The sequence below is a fragment of the Caloenas nicobarica genome, chromosome 1 (assembly GCF_036013445.1).
Source record: "Caloenas nicobarica isolate bCalNic1 chromosome 1, bCalNic1.hap1, whole genome shotgun sequence".
Taxonomy (NCBI): Eukaryota; Metazoa; Chordata; class Aves; order Columbiformes; family Columbidae; genus Caloenas; species Caloenas nicobarica.
In genome coordinates, this window is record NC_088245.1 from 73,588,528 (window position 1) to 73,606,461 (window position 17,934).

The following is a 17,934-nucleotide window of genomic DNA, read 5'->3' on the forward strand; positions in this document are numbered from 1 at the left end:
CACAGTCCTGGCTCTGCGTCTTTCCTGGCCTCTTGAGAGACTGTGGCACAGTTTTTTGTGTTTGTGTGGGGTTGGTTGGTTGGTTGGTTTTGGTTTGTTTTTCCTGTTCATGTGTTTGTTTTTTGAAAGTCTGTCGAAAGTGCCAGCTGGTTTGCTTTCCTCTGCTGTTTTCTTGTTATAGTTGAATAGCCAAGGTAGGTTGGAAGGCAAGAATTTTCTTTTTGTTAATTTGTCCATCTCCTGTTACATTAATTCTTGGCTCACTTGCCGCTAAAAGGCTGGCTGAACTTCGGAGGGTGTCTTACATCTGGAGTGATTCTTGTGCAAAGGGCTGGTTGAGGCCCTCCCAAAGCACATCTGCCTCTTGCTTGCATCTTGCAGTCAGCTACTGTCTAGAGATGGTGTTAAACAGGTAACAGAGAGGGGAAGTTGTTTCTTTTTACATTTGTTTGGCTTAAACTGGGAAAACTGTGATTTCAAATATTGTTTTTAAATGCTGCTAAGTTCTGACAAGTTTTATTTCCTACTTGCTCCAGGAGTAACCCAAAAATGTTTTCTGCTCCATAACTGTGGAAGGCATTTTGTTAGACCTTTTGTATCTGAAGATAGGAAAAGTTAATTTACAAGTTCAAGGAGCAAGAGACCTTTCCACCTCCTCAAACAACTGAAATTCTGCTTTTGAGAGCATTCAGCAAAATTAGCTGCTGCTTGTTCTTTAATGAACCTCTTTCTCTTTTTCCTTGGGATCTGTGACCAAAAGGACAACCATATGCATGTGGCTCTGTGGTGCATCAGCATATGTTTGACTGTTAAGTCAAATCTTACTTTCCACAGACTCTTAGAAATGTCTGAGTGAAAATGAAAAGCAATCTCTTATCTGTGTTTTTCTTGTCAGATTGCCCAGCATATTCTTTAAACTAGAATACCTGAAACAGACGGCGTGATGGCTGAGAGATACTTTTGCACACTGAATTGTTTCTTTCTGTTTGTGAAATGGGAATATCATGTAAGTTTGTGCTTCCATGTTGATTTCTTATCATGACTTTCAGTGTTTTTGCCAAGGTATTATTTTCAGGGCTTGTGAAAACCATCTCCAAAATCTCATTCTAGTTTTATATTGTGTTGTTGATACTGAGCTAGAAACAAAGCTTCAGCTTCTGATCACTTCATCACAGGTTTTCTTCTTCCAAAACTGGAGTAGTTGCATTTATCCCTTATTTATAAAAAAATTCCAAGAAAGGGGAAGTTCTGGTGATAATTTTTTCTCCTGCCAGATACGATCTGAAATGGAGACTAAAGCCAGCTCTAAAGTAGAAATCCTCATATTGCCATACTGGTTACAGGTAGGTCTTTGGCTAATTAGTGTACTGCCTGATGTCCTAGGATAAATGCAGTCATTTGCATAAAAGTACTACAACCAGGATAGCTTCTTCCTCTTCAGGGAACCAGTATAGAGTATACTGGGAAAAATATTTGCATGTCTTATAAAATACATGTTCTAGTAGACCTTTTTCTCATGTGTGGTAGACATACATATATGTGGAATTCTGCACATTGATTCCTCCCTCTTGTCAGTTGAGTCTTTTAGCATCCCTGACAGATCAGCTGTGGAGGCTGCATTGTTACTGACCTCTGTTTCTGCACAAGGTTGCTGCTTTGTTAGCAGCAGTGGCAGGATGAGATGTCTCTGTTACAGGTCATTGTGTTAAAGTCACTGGACAGACTCATATCTAGTTTAGATGGTCTGAGAACTAATAATCTGGGCTGAGAAATAGTGTAGCTGAGGTGCAAGCACCTGTGGACTTCTGCCATAAGAAATTATTGTGGAGCAACTCTGAAAATTACTTTCAACTAATGTCCATACTTACTTATTCAAGCTATTGTAAGAATGCAGTTCTCAACTAGCTAACAACATCTGTTCTCTCGTGTTTATCTTGATTGTATCCCAAAGGGATATTTCTTCCTCTCTTTTATGAAGAATGATCTCCATATTTGATTTGCTATGTGCATTTTTTGCTTTTCTTGGAGGACTGAAAATATTTCCTGAATTTTGCAATCAGTTGAGAAACTTTGTACTAAAACCTTCCTGTGGTGCTTCTAGTCCACTTATTTGAAAATCCATTTTCTATGTCATTTGATACTTATTATGTCCTTCTGGATTGCTATTTCCATCCCTCTGAACCTGCCTCAAGAAGTTTCTGTTCAGGATACCTGAAGGGTCACTTGATTCAAGTGTCTTTTCTTAAACTACTGAAGGGCTGCGAACATTTACTCTTCTCAAGCGAAGAGCTACTTTTGATAGCCAAACACATATTTATTGTGCGTAATTTTCCTGAGCTACTCCAGCACGTGTCATTTAACTGGGTATTTCTTCGTTCTGTGAGTGCCAGTCCTGCTCTTGCTGGAGCTGGAGTGGGCTGTGTTACACCAGGACCGCTGCAGAGCTGATGAGCTCCACAGGGGTTGCTGTACTTCTGAAACCTTCGTGTGCTCTGAAGTTTAGCGGCTGTTTGGGTCCCTGTAGAACTCAGAGGTTCTTAGGGGCTGAAACGAGCATAATTGCAAAGTTGGAGCATTCACCAGGCCTCACCAAATAATTGGCTGTCCCAATTAAGCAGCTGTTCTTCCTGCTGAATAACATTCAGGAAGGTAAATGATTGCCAACCCTGTAAGGTGTCCCAATTACCTGCCTTAAAATCAGCTTAAGTGTCGCGTAGGGCATCTCTGTTCAATGAGTGAAACAGTTGCATGCATCTTGATGGGAGCTGGTGTTTTAATGACACTCCCAGCAGGAGCCTGGTTTCATATGGGATAGTAGGGCTGAAAGGATCTGCATCGGCTTTAGGGAGCAGTGCAGATCAGAAAGGTGCAAAGCTGATGGGTGCTGGCAATGAATTGGTCTCCCTCTGTGTACACTGTTGGAAATCACTGCTAAATTATAGCATTTAATCTTGGCATTTGTACTCTGGAAGCTTCTTTCTATGTATGTGGGATATTCTGCCATCAGCATGCCTAGACTGAGCTTTTTCAAAAAAGATCTCTGTTTTTTTTCATATTTGTTCATCACACAGAATGGAACCAAGAATGCTGTTTCCTCTTTTTTTCTTCTGTGGCAAAACCTTTTAATTTGGAGCAAGTCAAAACTGTGAAGTTACAGCTATATACTACATAGCGATTTGATGCCTTTTCTTATTGCATGGGTTTACCTTGCCTACCTGAGAAACAAAAATTTAAAAATACCAACTCTAAAGATGTGTAGATAAAAGTTTGTACAGAAATACAATCAAAGCTTTTCCTCTATTTGTTCCTAATTTTTATAGATGGGATAGCCATATAAGATAAACCAACATTAAGATAAGAAGCATGAGAAAGCATTCCTGTTTCTGGACCCAAGCAGACTTGCTGGAGACAGTTCCAGCTTGTCTGTATATCTGGATCTAACAGATTTGGGATTGTCCAACATGGAGCCCAGTGCCGTGCTGGTACCGCTGTACAGTAAACATGCTACATATATATGTTTTATTTCATTAACATTCAGGACGTAGTATAGATTTGGGTTTTTTTCTCTCCTCTTCTGGGCTAGAATTAAAATCTTGATTCCTGGGTTTAAATTTTGTAGCAAGGTATAACTAGGTGAGAAGCAAACGGAACAGTAGTCTTCCAGTGGTTTATAAATGCCATAATTTAGCACAAGACATTACTTTTCAGTTAATATTTTGCTCTATCTTGTGGGCTTTGGTGGTGGCTGTTTGTTTGTTTGTTTGTTTAATGGAAATAATTAAATGTGTTTGAAGAGGATGGGGAGAGTGAGAATGACCTTTCCCATGTCTGTATGGCTGGCTTACCATCGTTCAAGAAGCCTGTATGGCGTAACATCTTCCTTTCGGTATGGTCTCCGTATGGATTACTTACCAACCATTGTATAATGAAACAAGAATGTGTAAGCTTTCCAGAGAGGAGGAACCGGCACACATGCGAACAGTTTGGTATTACCCGAGGTCTCTGTAGCAAAATCTGTAGAAAGACCATTGCAGTAATAGGAATTTACAGTCCTGTCCATCCTTCCCCCCTGGCTCTCCCGTGGGTGTTAGTTCTGTCTCCCTTGCCTTTTAGCAGCTGCAGTTAACTTAAAGCGTGGTTATGATGGGGGCATTTCTTCCAGCTGTTTTACACAGTTCTTCCCATCCCCCTCCTACTCCTGTACCCTGTACTTGCTCAGCTGTTGCAGACGAGGGCCTAAAATGCACTTTCTGGGTAAGAAAGAGACAGTTCTTGGCACCTGTGCTGGATGAGGCACCTGTAGAAACCTCCACTCTACGTGCAAGTGGACGTGTTCATGGAGCTGTGCGCTGGAATGCATTCAGACTGATGACTGATTTTTCTTTTCTTTTCTCTTCAGCCCAGACCTGTTCCTTGAATCTAGTTTCCTCCATGGCCATATAAGCTGTGTACTGGAAACAAAGATGATGTGCAAGAAGTTGCTTAAAAGCAACTGTTACTGAAAGAAATGTTTGTCAAGCCATAACCTGCATTGCTTTTACAGTGATGAAAAGCCCCACTTCCCAAGTCAAGCACAGCCTTTGATGCCATCAGCTGGAGCATGGCTGGTTCCAAAGATTTTTAATAGAGACATTAAAACCCATAGGCTTTCAAGCAGGGTGGAGGAGAACAAACAGGTGATAGTGGAAAAAAAAATATTGGAGAAACTGAGCAGAGGTCACTGTAGCTGACTGGAAATGCTGCTGAATCTTAAAGCTGTCTCTGTGTTTACATATGCTCCTCTGGCAAATGAAATAGGGTTTGTTTTATGAAGTCCAGGCAGGATTTTCTTTGTTACCAGACTTCCCTTACCTGTTTCCTTGAGTAACTGCAACATGCATGAGAGGTGAGAGGGAAACAGGGAAGAAGATGAAACTGTACAGCTACTAATGAGCTGTTTAGGCCTGAAAAATCGGTCTAGCAGGGTGGCCAGAGCCTTGAAACTTGTTAACATTGATGAAGTATTTGGAAGTCTAGGACTTGACAGCTGAGGCAAAGAAGGATCTTTTTAAAGAAGTTTCAAGAAATTTATTTTTCTCTCTTCTTTCTCACATGTGTTTTCTGGTGAAATGCTGCCTTTCTTTAATTTTTTTTTTTGAGTATATAGTTCTCTTATTGCATAGGTTGACCAGGTGACTTGCTACTGTGCTACCTTACCTGACTTTTTTTTTTTTAATCTTCTTCCTGATGGAAAACTAGTTTTTCTGTAGCACTCATTCATGCCTACAGAAGTCTCACATGTTCTCTTCAGATATTTGTGCTCTGTGTTTGACAGGCACATTGCTCCACAAAGAGTGACTCACTTGGGATCGAATAGGGCAATGTTTGTGTTAATCATCAGCTGCATTTCTGTCCGCAGATATAGCTGTGCATTAAAACAAACACACTGTAGACATGAATTAAGGGGGAAATTATGACATGGAATTTCCTGACTTTTTAAAATTAAAAAAAATATTCTTTGCCAAGAATAACTTAAGCTGCAAATGTTCCTTAAATGTGTTACACATTTGTTTTTCTTTAAAGGATGGGTGGCCAGGCCTCTTCACATGTGGGCACCATATAGTGACATGTTGTGGTTGTGTGATGATCTGGGTTAGTTTAAAGGCTTCAGATCTTTCCCAGTCTGGGTTATTTTGACTGAGCCAGGTTAGGGAGCACCAGATATAAGCAGGTATGCTGGCAGACATAGGGTTATGAGAAGCAATTTAGGACAGTAGTCTTCTTGTCTATCCCAGCTGCAACAACATGACAGAGCAAGCTTCATTGACACACTTTGTCTAATCTGTTTATATTATATATTACTTCTGTTTAGTTATGAATTCTGTTAACAACCCACAAAAGTAAATTCTTTTTCTACCACCTGCAGAAAAAGGACAAATGTTCTTACCCCCTGCTAGTCTACAGCCATAATAAAGTGGATTCCCTTGCTTTACCTTAGGCTTAAATGGAACTACGTAACTTCCCTTCCCCCATTACTTGCTAAATAATGTTTAAACATGTGCCAATATATGCTAACATGTTTTAAAACTTGCTTCCCTGGTCTTAAAAGATTTTACAGAGTGTTTTGCCTGGTCAGTGGATGCAAACTGTGCTTCTAAACATGTTGGCTTAGCTGCCTGTCTCTGAATTTCTTGGGGGGTGGGGGCGAGGGGGTGAAGCACATAAATTGGTCTTCCATCAAATCCACTTCACTATGTCACATGTGACTGCTATATCCACTGTAAGTGCACACTCCTAGATTTTCCTTTACCTCACCAATGCACTGACCCATGTTAAAGAGGCTGTTGTACTTTTATGATAGTCTGTAATATATCCATTTTTGCTGTTTAATGCTGAATTCTGAGATTATTGTCAAGATCTGTTGGATATCCCCAACTCTCTCACTTGACCCAAGGCAAGAAAGAAACATTCAGAAGTATAGCATGACATAGTACTGTGGGTTTCTTTTAAGTTGTTTTTCTTCAGCTTTTTGTAAAGTAACTTTATTTTGTTGTGTTTCACAGGACCATGCGTACCTTACCCAGTATATCAGACTTCTGCAGACACTGCTGCTTTTGCCTTTACTGAAAATTGTATTCTGTGTTCCAATTGTAGATTTGTATGTGACTGCTTTCCCTTTTTATCTTTTCTCCTTTTTAAATAATTATAGGTTCATGTATTGGACAGACTGGGGAGAAGTACCCAAGATAGAACGTGCTGGGATGGATGGTTCGAGCCGCTCCATTATAGTTAACACGGACATATATTGGCCAAATGGACTGACGCTGGATTATGAGGAAGCGAAACTTTACTGGGCAGATGCTAAACTGAATTTCATCCACAAATCAAATTTGGATGGAAGTCACAGGTAAGGAGTTTTTGTTTGATGTATGTAATGTGGTGCTTGTCTTAGAAGATGTTGCTTAAGCAACATCCTAAGATGTGTTGCAGAAAACTGTCGTGTTGGCACTCGCGAAATTTTAAGCAAACTAGTGCTATCAGAAGCTTTTATCCTTTCCCATCCTCCCCTTTCCAACACTGAAGCTGAATGTGTGATTCTCTTTGGGTATCCTGTAACTCTCACTAAGGCTTTTCTCAGAACCAGTCCCATAAGTAAATCCTTGAATCACATTCTTAATTGTGTACAACTGTGTAGCAAAATTGTCCGTTTTCAATAGATCTTCTGTGCTCTGTTGCTGTGGTATTCAGAAATGCAGAAAATAATCTGAAAAAAAGGATCATCATATACTAGTATTTCAGTTTCATTAATTCTAAGGATTGGGAAATTAGTGGAAAACAGCCTTTACAGATAACTATGCTAAAATGACTCTTTTCCTCAGACAGTTTTATAGCGATGATGTGATTCTTTTTGATCCAGTCACAGCTACTTCTTAATTAAGGGTATAACTGGTACTTTGTATATATGCATTTATCCCTAATTTGACCCTCATCGTTAAATGTGGTAGCTCTGGGAAGTACTGTTTGCACACACAACTGAATCACAGCTTATGCCCAAGGTATCTTATAGAGCTATGATTTTTTCAGGTTATCCTTTGCAATTTTTTGTGAAGCTTCAGCTGGTTTATCTAGGCATGAAATAGCCTTTCTTATGCTCTTCGTTCTGACCTCTTCTCTTCCTTCACCACAGATGTTAATCTGGCATAAAGAAATCAATCATCTTGACAAGAAAGGTGTTTGTGTGGACTCTTGAGTAGGAACAGAGGCAGCATGCATGAAACATATCCAGTGTCTTCCTGTGGTATTTATTTGGAACTCCACAGTTTCATGTAATGCTGGTTTGGAAGGTTTTGTCATTTTCTTAAAATCTGCCTTTTAAGAGACCAAAAGTTCATGCAGTATTTTTGTAATGGTGTTTGTTTATAGAAAGTTAACACGAGTTGGATGAGTTTTACATTTGCGTCTTTGGCTATAAATATTATAATTAGCTTTGTTAATTCAGAACATGGAGATAGGGATATCTATTTTGAAATAGTCTTTCATTTGCTGTTTATTTCACGAAAAAAGAAAACTTAGTAGTATCAAAAAAGAGACAAATATTTTGTAGTGATACTTTCTTTAAAAAAGGAAGACTGGCGCAAGTTTTCAAGGAATGGAAGGGGATAGGAATTGTCATGTACAATAACTCAAGTGGTTTTTTAATTGGTACTGGTTAACTGGAATACCCTAACATCTCTTTCTCTGTTAAAAATGATTTATAGTGTAATATATCTCCCATGACAGGGAGAGAGAGATCATGAAACCAGATGTGTAATAGAACTTTAAAAAGAGTCATCTCACCTGAAAGCAATCACACGTGGGGCTCAATGTGACAGCTTGCCACCTGAAAAATTGCAGTTCAAACGTGGATTTCCTCTCATAAAAACTAAATGCTCACAGTTGCTGTAGGAGTAACAGAAACAACCAAAACTGAAACAACCCCACCTTCCACACAGCAACGCTAGCGAGGAGAAAGTACCACTCCAAAATGACTACCGATACGATCACACCTAAAACACACCTCAGTGGCTTTGTCCAACAGGATAATTCGGTGGCTCGTTTTATTCTGGAGTCACTCCTTTTTGTGCTCGTCTATCCATAGGAGAGGAAGAGGGTGGCTTTAGTGTAACAACACGCTGCTGCAGTCTGGCCGATGCCCTTCTAGGAAGAGAGCACCTGCCTGGTGCTGTGTTAGCTGCACAGCACCCCCTAGAAAATCATGCAGGATGTGGAGATGATTTTAGAAAGGTTAATTGCTTGAAAAGTGTCCACCGATCAAAAGTTGACACCATCACCCTTGAAATCTGTGTGTTTTTTCCATGGAGCACAAACCTCCCTGTGTTATCGAGTGTCTCCAGCCATTCTGGCTTCAGAGCTACTGCGGTGTTTCGTGCTGGCGCTGCTGTGTTCTCAGTTGTCTTTTGCTACAGACTTCTCTGGAGTTTTTCCCTTACTTGTGGTCTGTTGTGCAGCAGTGTAAATATACATGGTTTTGGTGTTTTGTTTTGTTTTGTTCATTCCCTGGCCTGCCTTTGGCTAACCTGGAAGCGATTTGTTCCAGAGATGAGGCTGTGAAGGTGCAGATCTTTCTTGGTGCGAGGGGCTGACCAACCTTCTCTGTCTGCAGAGAGCTGCATCCGACAGCTGTGTCTCCTGACACGGAAGTGAAGTCACCTGGGTCCCAGCAGTTACCTCATTCCAGAGTAAAGTCTCTGAAATTGGTGAAACCTGTAACAAAGACCTGCATAGACAAGTAATTTAGATTTTTATATCTATTAATACTTTCTTACATATTCGTTAAAACCAAAACAATTAGTATAATACTTTGAAGTTTTTTAGTTTTATTTATTTTTAACTGATACTGAAATTCATCAGAAATATTTCACGGCAGTATGCTAATATGTTACCATTTGAGGGAGGGAATGGATAATTGTTTTTACAGAGGAAAGCACATACGACTTCCCTTAAGCGCTCAGTAGTGCACACCACTTCTAACAGCACCTGTTTTTCCCTAGGCATGTGAGAAAGTTCTGAAGATTCAGAACATAGTCAACATCTGTATCCAGGCATTTTTGGTTTGTTTTTTATTCTTTTCAATTACATCATCAGAGGGGAAAAAGGAGAGAATTGCAGAAGTTAAGTTGTTCTACAATGGGATTTCTGTTGGGTTTTTTTTTGTTTGTTTTCTCTGCTGTAACCTCTTAGTCTGGGCCTGTCTAAAGTGATTATTTTTTGTTAATACTGTATTTCAGTTATTCAGCAATTCACCTTTCTCAAGATGGTATTTTACAGCCATAATTCTGTATTTTGGCTCTTAATTATTTTATTCATCTTTTTCAATAACCAATTTTCTAATACTAAAAAAGAAGACAATTTCTAATTCTGCAGACAAAACAAAGCCCATTGAGATCTTCCTTTTAAGTGGAAAAAAACCCACCAAACCCACAAAGCCTTCAGTCTTTTCTCTTAGTCATCCCCACCGCCCCACCTCCCCCCCCCAAAAAAAAATTACCAGATTGTTGTGTGAACAGTAGAACTAATAACTTCTGGGGTTAGAAAGATTTCTGCTTATCCCTCCACCTTATCCAGTCCCTCTGGCTTCTCTCTGTATGTTCCTGTGCCTTGTGCAGACACCAACCCCCCCACCCCCCTTTTTTTCTCCCTCCTTCTTGTCATCCCTCAAATGCACCTGTGGCTTCTCATATCCCCTCACGCAGCATTAGTTGTCCCTTGCCTCTGTGCGCTCTTACTGGCTCTGGCAGCTCTGCAAAGTGTTCCTGGGCAGCTTATTTCAGCTGCTCTTCTTGTCAGGTGGGTCAAATGCAGGGGGTTTAGAGTCGCTTGTGTCTTCACAGGCGTTTATTTGTGAAGGAAAAGTTGTAAAAAGTAAAAATAAAAATATTTTTGTGGTCCCTGGTTTCCTGAATGATTGGCCAAGAGATACAAGATGTGTTCGGTATGGAGTTGGAGGAGATGAATACTGAGCAGACACACCCAGGATGATCAAATAGCCTTGCTTCCGTGTGAAATAGATGACATTGTGTGATTAGGCCAACTTTTCTCCACCACAACCTTTTAAAATCCCTTTTTAAGAGGGCTACCTTTTAGTGTCATTTTCCTTAAGAGTTAAGGATGGGGGAGGACAAGGTTGCTATCACTGAGCACATAATTTAACTTAAAAGAGACCTTTTGGCTTATTTAGAAACTACTGGTTTTAGTGGTTTGTTCTTGATATTTAGACCATTCTAACTGCTGTTTTATATTTAGAAATTAAGTTTAAGTTTTTCATTGCTATCTAAATTTCTCTTGATAAAAACAGAGTGTGTTTGTTTTTCTTTTGTTTTTATCCTTGCAAAGTGTTACTAGTTTTTCTGGTGCTTTACCTACTGTCAACATATCTGGGAAAATATGCTTCTGGAAGCTGGAGCTATTGAAGAAATGAAAAGGGGAATTGAATAACTGAAAGACATATAGCTTCATAAAAATGCAGTGTTCTAGATCTAAATATTTTTGGTAACTTTTAGCAAAGGAAGCAGATGGGTAAAGATTTGATCTGTCAAGTTTTTTAGTGTTGCATAATGTGAGATGGGAAAGAGTCTGGAGCAGATAAATGATTGTAAAAGCTTTGTGTAAAGCAGGATGACATGACTTTTGTTTTGGGGGAAGTGAGAAATATTTAGAAGGAACTAGCATCTTTATATTAAAAAAATTCAAACAGTTCAAAGACAATGGCTTTTCTGTTTTGGATGGTAAGAGAAAAATATGATGTAAATAAGAAAACATTTCAATTAGTGTCACTAACAGTATTAAAATATTGAGATTCAGACCTCAATGGTCTAAAATTTGGAAGGAGTGAAAGGGAAGCATTATCAGCATATTTCTAAGTCTGTAAGAAATCCGTAACTTTTATTGTCTTTTTATTCCTGTAGTCTATCACGTCTCTACACCTGGCACTACACAAGAGTTAAAATTTAAAGATTTATATGTCAGAGAAGGATATTGATATGCATGGATGCTTCACTTCTTGCTTGCAGGGGTCTGGGTAGTGGAAGACTACAGTAGGTAGGTGGGAGGAATATGCAGGGGGAGAAACAAAGGGAGCCTTGATTATTTTTTTTTTTTATAAATTATTTTTTAAATTTTTTTTGGTCACCTCTTTGGGCAGAACTGAGATAATCTCCTTTTTCAGCCTGTGAGCCTATGCATCAAAACTAGTAAGCAGCATGACAGCGCTGGCAGTAGCACTCAGTAAATATGTGCTAGACTTGTAAATTCATGAGGAAACCTCTACAGCAGATTTCATGGGGATGATGTATCGTTCGTTACTTGCTAGCCCTGGGACTTATTAGCCTGAGCCGCTCCAGAGATGGACGTGTTAGAATAAAGAAGAGCACAGAAGTTGATGACTAATGCCCTTGGTTTGCCAGCGAGAGAAAGGAACAAGCAGTTTTTCACGTCAGAATGTAATAATTAAAAAATGAAATTGGTGCATAGAAGAGATGGTTTTGTTTTTTGCAGCTCTCACCCCACTCTTATCAGAGCGAACAGTTGCTTTTTGTGGGACTAATTAAACAAAACTGAATTGCAGACAGCTCTCCTGTGAGTAGAGTACCCGAGATAGGTTGGCCTGCTAAGGCAGCTCTTGAATTAATTTTCTCTTCCTTTACCCTCCAGCAGCCGTTCTAATTAATAAGTTAACACATTACTGGCTGAAGGGAAATGCACTTACAAGGTCCCCCAGGAAGTGTTTGTGCTAATGAGATGGGTTTTGAGGCCACTGTAGGAAAACATACTTTCAGCAACTGTCAGAAAGCTGGGAAGCTCTTGCGAGGAGGTGAATGTCTTAAGTTTGCACTCCAGCATTGCTTTTTTTTTTCCTAGTGTCTGTTTTCAAGCATCAGCTCGTGTCTGTCTGCCAGATGATTAGTTGCAGATTTGATGAAATGCTAAAAATACTGTGTCCCTGCACTTAGAAGCGTTGCTTTTTCATTATTTGCATATAATGTGTACAATATATGACATTAAGTGCAAGGTATAAAATATTGTGTTCTGCATGTATCTTTGTGTATATTTCTGTGAGATAAAAATGCTGAATACCCTCAAGCAATGAAGAAGAACAAGTCTATGGTGAAAAGCCTGTTTCACCAGAACATTACAGGCCAGTGCAGAGGACGAATAGTGCCCTAATTAAAACTGCTAGAGAATCCTGCATGAGCAGAATTAATTAGATTATTTGGACACAGAGCCAGGGTGGATTTCTTGGTTCTTCCCAAAGGTGCTTCTGAAATAAAATGCTGGAAGGGTGGAGCTCCAAAACATCTGTAGTTGACTGTACGTGATACATATATGCTGTATATTTAGCTAGAGTCACTAGATAACAGGGCTGTGTATTTCTAGACTTTAAATAAAAATACGTAGTAGGGTGCGATTAGCCCAGCTGGATCAATGGAGCAGCTCATTGATACTGCTCCCAAGGTCTGAGATGACAAATGCAGAATTAGTTCAGTATCACAGCTCTGCTGAGAGCAGAAGAGCAGCTTCCATTAGGAAGCGTATGGACCACTCTGCAGTCAGTGGATCTACTGATGCACCTTCCTTCTGAACCTCCTCATCTCCTGCTGCCTTCACAGCCTCCTCCCCTCTTGCTAGAGGCCTTTCCTCTGCACTGCCTGTCATGAAGGTGTTTGCCTGAAAGTGACACACAGAATGACTTCATTTCTCAGCCACGGTTTTACTGCTGACTGACTTTTTTGGACCTTCATTGAAGATGGGATTTGAAAATTCATTGCTAGACCTGTTATTTGTTACACATACTTTCTGGAAACATGTGGCCATGAAGTCTTAAAGCAGTGGCGAAAGAGAATATATTTTGGTTTTAAAAGTTGGTATTATATCCCACAAGTCATGTTTCCTGTTTATTTTCTCAGGTAATTAGAACCACACTTGTATTTTGATAGGAGTATTTGAACAAGCATTCATGGTAAAAATCAGTGTAGGTTTGCAGGTTTGCTTTGCATGTGTTTCTGTTGGGTTGGCAGGAGAAGGAACCTTGTAAGCTTCTGAGGGGACCTGGAGCTACCTGCCTTCCCTGCGGCATCCTCGGTGTAGTGTTACACAGTTGTCCGTTGGTCTTTCATCCTGCTTCATCTGATGGTGTGCGGGATGCGTGCTGTGCATGCTTTGACCACTTACTAATATTTATAATTGTCACAAGTTGAAGCTGTGTAATTCTTGCGATTTCCTGAATGCTCAGGCATTAAGTAATCTGTAGATGGAGAGAAACACTTTGTGTCAAAGATTATAATTTGCTTCATACATGTCTGTTATATGCTTTCTTTAACATGATGAGCACTAAAAGCAAGGTTCAGAAGACAAGTCTTTATATTTTTTTGTCCTTCACAAAGGAAGATTGCAGCAAAGGTAACTGCAGCATAACAACTTTGTTTTGTTTTTCTTATACAAGGGTTAAAAAAAGAAAGCTTGATAAGAGTATAGCCCCCAGGTACTTTTAACTGAAAATGGATCTGGTATAGCATAAGAAGGAAAATAACTGAAAATTCAGTAAATGCAGATATGAACATCCTGTAAAGACTTTTTCAACACTGTGTAGACTAATCAGAAAGCTTTACTTCTAGATGGTATGCATTTCCAGCTCTTAATATTGTATTGTCATTGGATGCCAACATGGGAAATTTTGGCAGTATGTATGAAGTTACATACTAAGGCATAATATTAATGTGTCACTATAGTGCCTTGCCGTGCTTGTAATAGCTAGAATTCAGGAGTATAAAAACAACGAATAAGTTCCTGATTCTTATGTTTGTTGATAACTATAATGTCAGTATTGCTTGGGTCACATCAGAATAGTGTTTTTCTCATGGTAGGAATAAAAAGATCAAAGAGAAATCCAAAGAAAGGTGCAAGTCTGGTCACATGGAAGTATTCCCTGGGAAAGCACTGTTAAGTGTAATTTTTCCTTATTAGAAATTCAATGTCCAGCACATATCCAGATGCTGGCAAGGATGTGCATCCCTCCTGAATGAAGTTGGTATAAGAAAATGCAGCAGAAAAGGGTAGCGTTGTACACTTTTTCAGAACAAACAGTACACCTGTTCATTTTAGTATTATACTCAGTATGGGCTTCAAATGAAGACTTAAATGTCCACTCCATTTTATGCTTCTGTCCCAGTTTTTTGCTGCTTAAAACGAATTTTCTTGGCCACTAATTATAGGGATTGCATAGTGGATCTCATTAATGAATTTCTTCATTTTGCAGGTAGAATCAGTCTGTTCCAAATTATTTATCAATCAAGATGAAAGTATACCTATGCTAAAAATACTTGATCCGTCTTTATTTCCCCAGATCAATGATCTGTCATATCCTAAAAAGCAGGTACTCATGTTTATTCTTCAGGTTATGGAAACAGAGACCCTTGGTAATAAATGCAGTTGTATGTATGTATGTATACTTCTGTAAGTTCATTTACATTTTCCGTGTACTTGTGTCACTATACCTTACTGCTGGAGAATTGGATTAGCTCTGTGAAATTAAGGCATCTCACATCAGTGGAAATCATCAAGCAAACATCAGGCATTTCTGTGCTTTCTGAAGAACCCGTTTGGGACAGTGGTCAATCCTCCCTGGCTCAGGCTGAGGATGTACAGCCCACTGCAGAACTTGTCCCACTGGTGGAAGAGGTTGCTGCCGTGAACCTGCCCTCAGGTGCTCAGCGCGGTCTCGTCCAGGCCCTGCTGTATCCTCGGGCTGGATACCTGAATTACCCATGTGGACAGTGTCTCACTGGCTGGTTGATTTAATCCTTCATTCTTATCATATGTCTTTACTTGACCTTATTTTGGGTGAGTGGAGTTTGGAAGCATAAGAGAGAGCTTTAATACAGTTTTATCTTTTATATTCACTCTTTAGCATTGAGAATATGATATTAAAACAAATTACCATAATTTCTTCCCAGTCTTCACAGTTGTATTTGAAATGGGAATGCAAAGGCTGATACAACAGTAGATTATTTTTTTTCACTGTCTGATTGCATAGGAGATGGTATTAGGTATGGGATCCTCCAGAGGGACACTGGAGAAATGGTCTGAAACATAAATGCGAAAATTCTTGCACCCTGCCCTGGAGATTGAGCGCAAGCAGTCTCAGAAGTCACCTCAAAGGAGTTTTGCTACTGTGAAGCTGGAATGTTAATGCCTTAAAGACATACAGGCCAGGATGACCAAAGTACTGCAGGTTTTCCGCGAGTGCTCTGATCAAGTTTTGAAATTAGAGAACTGTAATGCAGCCAGAACAGAAGGGTTATGGTTAATGGATAGTATTTACTTGTTTATTTTTATGGAGAAATGCTATTAAGCTTGGATATAAAATATCTGTAAAAATTCTAGGAAACAAAATCATAATTCTGATGATCTATTAAATTTATATTATATTGATTTTTGGTGGCTTTGGATGTGACAAATTCTTAAATTTCATAGCTGTAATCTAGCTTTGGGTTTGAATGCTTGTATTGTTTGAAAAAGAAATAAAGGCAGGCTGAGGAAATCCTGGTCGTGATAAAGGATATTACTTTAAAGTTGATCTTTTTTGGTCATTTTACTGTTAATTTTTATTTCAAGTGAGTTTCGTCTTTGTCTGAAATGCATATTATCCTGAAGCAGAAGCTTTTTTTGTCATCGTTAGTATAAAACTAGATAGATCGTCTGAATTTTCATGTATATATTCAATTTCAGAGTTCCGTAGCCCCTTTTGTAATGCCTACTTTAACTTGTTTATTATTTGTTTCCTTTTTCTCAATCTTCAGTGTTTCACAGTCCTCTTTAACAGAGACTAAGACTAGAACAAAGGGTGAATGTATTTAAACTGAATCTGTGTTTTCTTCAGGCAGTGGAAAACCCTTTACTATTATATAATAAGCTTTTGTTATAATTGCATATCTGATTACGATGATGATACTATAAATAGTTGTATTTAGGAAACTGCAACACACAGCAGATGGAATTTAATTTCTGTAGAAAATGCTTGTTTCTCCCTTTTTCTCTTACCACATTCTCTGCTGTCCTCTTCTGCATTTCCTTACCAGCCAACTAAAAACAGAGTAGAGATGGTGCTGTTTTCAGTGTCAATCACCATCAAGATTTTTAAAGCAAATTTGTGTGATTATATGCCTGGCGTAGGGAAGATTATTAAAGTTAGTGTGTGCTTAGTGCCGTCTAATATTTAGCCAATTTGCATGTTGCTGAAGCCCTAGAGATGTCTCCTGAACGAATAACATTCCTCCTTATCCTCATCTCTCACTTTCTCATCATCTCTGGTGTCTCTTTTTAACGAGACTAATAATACGCGTGCAGCAGTTTGAAGGAACTGAAGAGCTTGGCGAAGGATAACAAGATACAGTGCTTTTTGCTGTTGTGTCGCTGGTTCCAATCAAGCCTGGGCTGATAACGTGGAGGCTGAAGATAGTTGACAGTGAGGAGCTGTCAGGTCGTGTCAGTCGATGACACCTGCAGCGCTGTACCTGGTACCTGGGTCGGTGGCTTTATTAGCGGGGCCAGAAACATGGTGGGCTGGCTTGGGAAACACCCCGAAGCGGGGAAGCACCTGCTCCTGTCAGCTATGCGCAGCACTTGGGTACTCTAGGTGACGTTCTGATCCCCTTCATTCACTCGTGTGTATTTAATAAATAATTGATCAAGGCTGGAGTTGGGACCCCTCGTCTCACCTACCGAAACCAGAGCTCTGAGGTTCTAAAGCAGGTCACGCTAAAGCATCGCTGCTTCGTGGCAGCCGTGAGAAGGATATTTCTTGCTCCTTCTCCCCTTCATTTTCCTGTTTTTTAGCACCTTGGCTCTCCAGCCCTTCCCCCCAGCTGCTCATTAGGCTGCGGAGGCTCGTTCAGCACAGCTCAGCCACTGCTTCTGTGCTGACACATGTCGTGTTGCTGCCGTTCAGCACGGCTGACAGTGCGGCCTGGGGAGTATGTTAGTAGGGGGAAAAAAAGCCCTGCTGGTTTTGCTGGTTGGAAGTGAGCTATCACCTTGTAATGGCTTGCTGGAAACAAGGGATATAGAGTACATGTCACTGGTAGTACTCATCTTAGTGAGATGCAAGAAATATGTGCTCTTATATTTGGGTCCAAAGCCATTTTCATGTGAAGGTACCTTACATCTGCTGAGAAAAATTATACAAGTTTAAGAATAGCTGCTTCAAGGCTGTGACTGACGGTGCAGTCAAATGAAGTGCTCCTGAATCTCTCCAGATGAGGGCTGGTTTAAATAAGGGTCACAGTTCACCTTATGCATTGTCATCTGAATAGATGGTTGTCTGAAAGTTGGGCACATCTAACAGTGTCTTTTGTACTCAGAGATTTATTCCCACCAGGAACTGTGGGTACTAGTGGTACT

The 17,934-nt window shown here is 39.8% G+C and overlaps 1 protein-coding gene across 3 annotated transcripts in view; it reads left to right on the forward strand.

The window, feature by feature from the left end:
- Positions 1 to 17,934, forward strand: part of LRP6 (LDL receptor related protein 6) — a 124,003-nt gene that overhangs the window by 43,355 nt on the left and 62,714 nt on the right. For 2 of the 3 annotated variants that reach the window (XM_065632091.1, XM_065632099.1), the window contains exon 3: positions 6,689 to 6,886. In XM_065632091.1, coding sequence (XP_065488163.1) covers positions 6,689 to 6,886 — 198 coding nt within the window. Of the gene's footprint in view, positions 1 to 943; positions 1,007 to 6,688; positions 6,887 to 17,934 lie in introns of those variants that run through there. The other variant, XM_065632107.1, reaches the window with a different exon arrangement.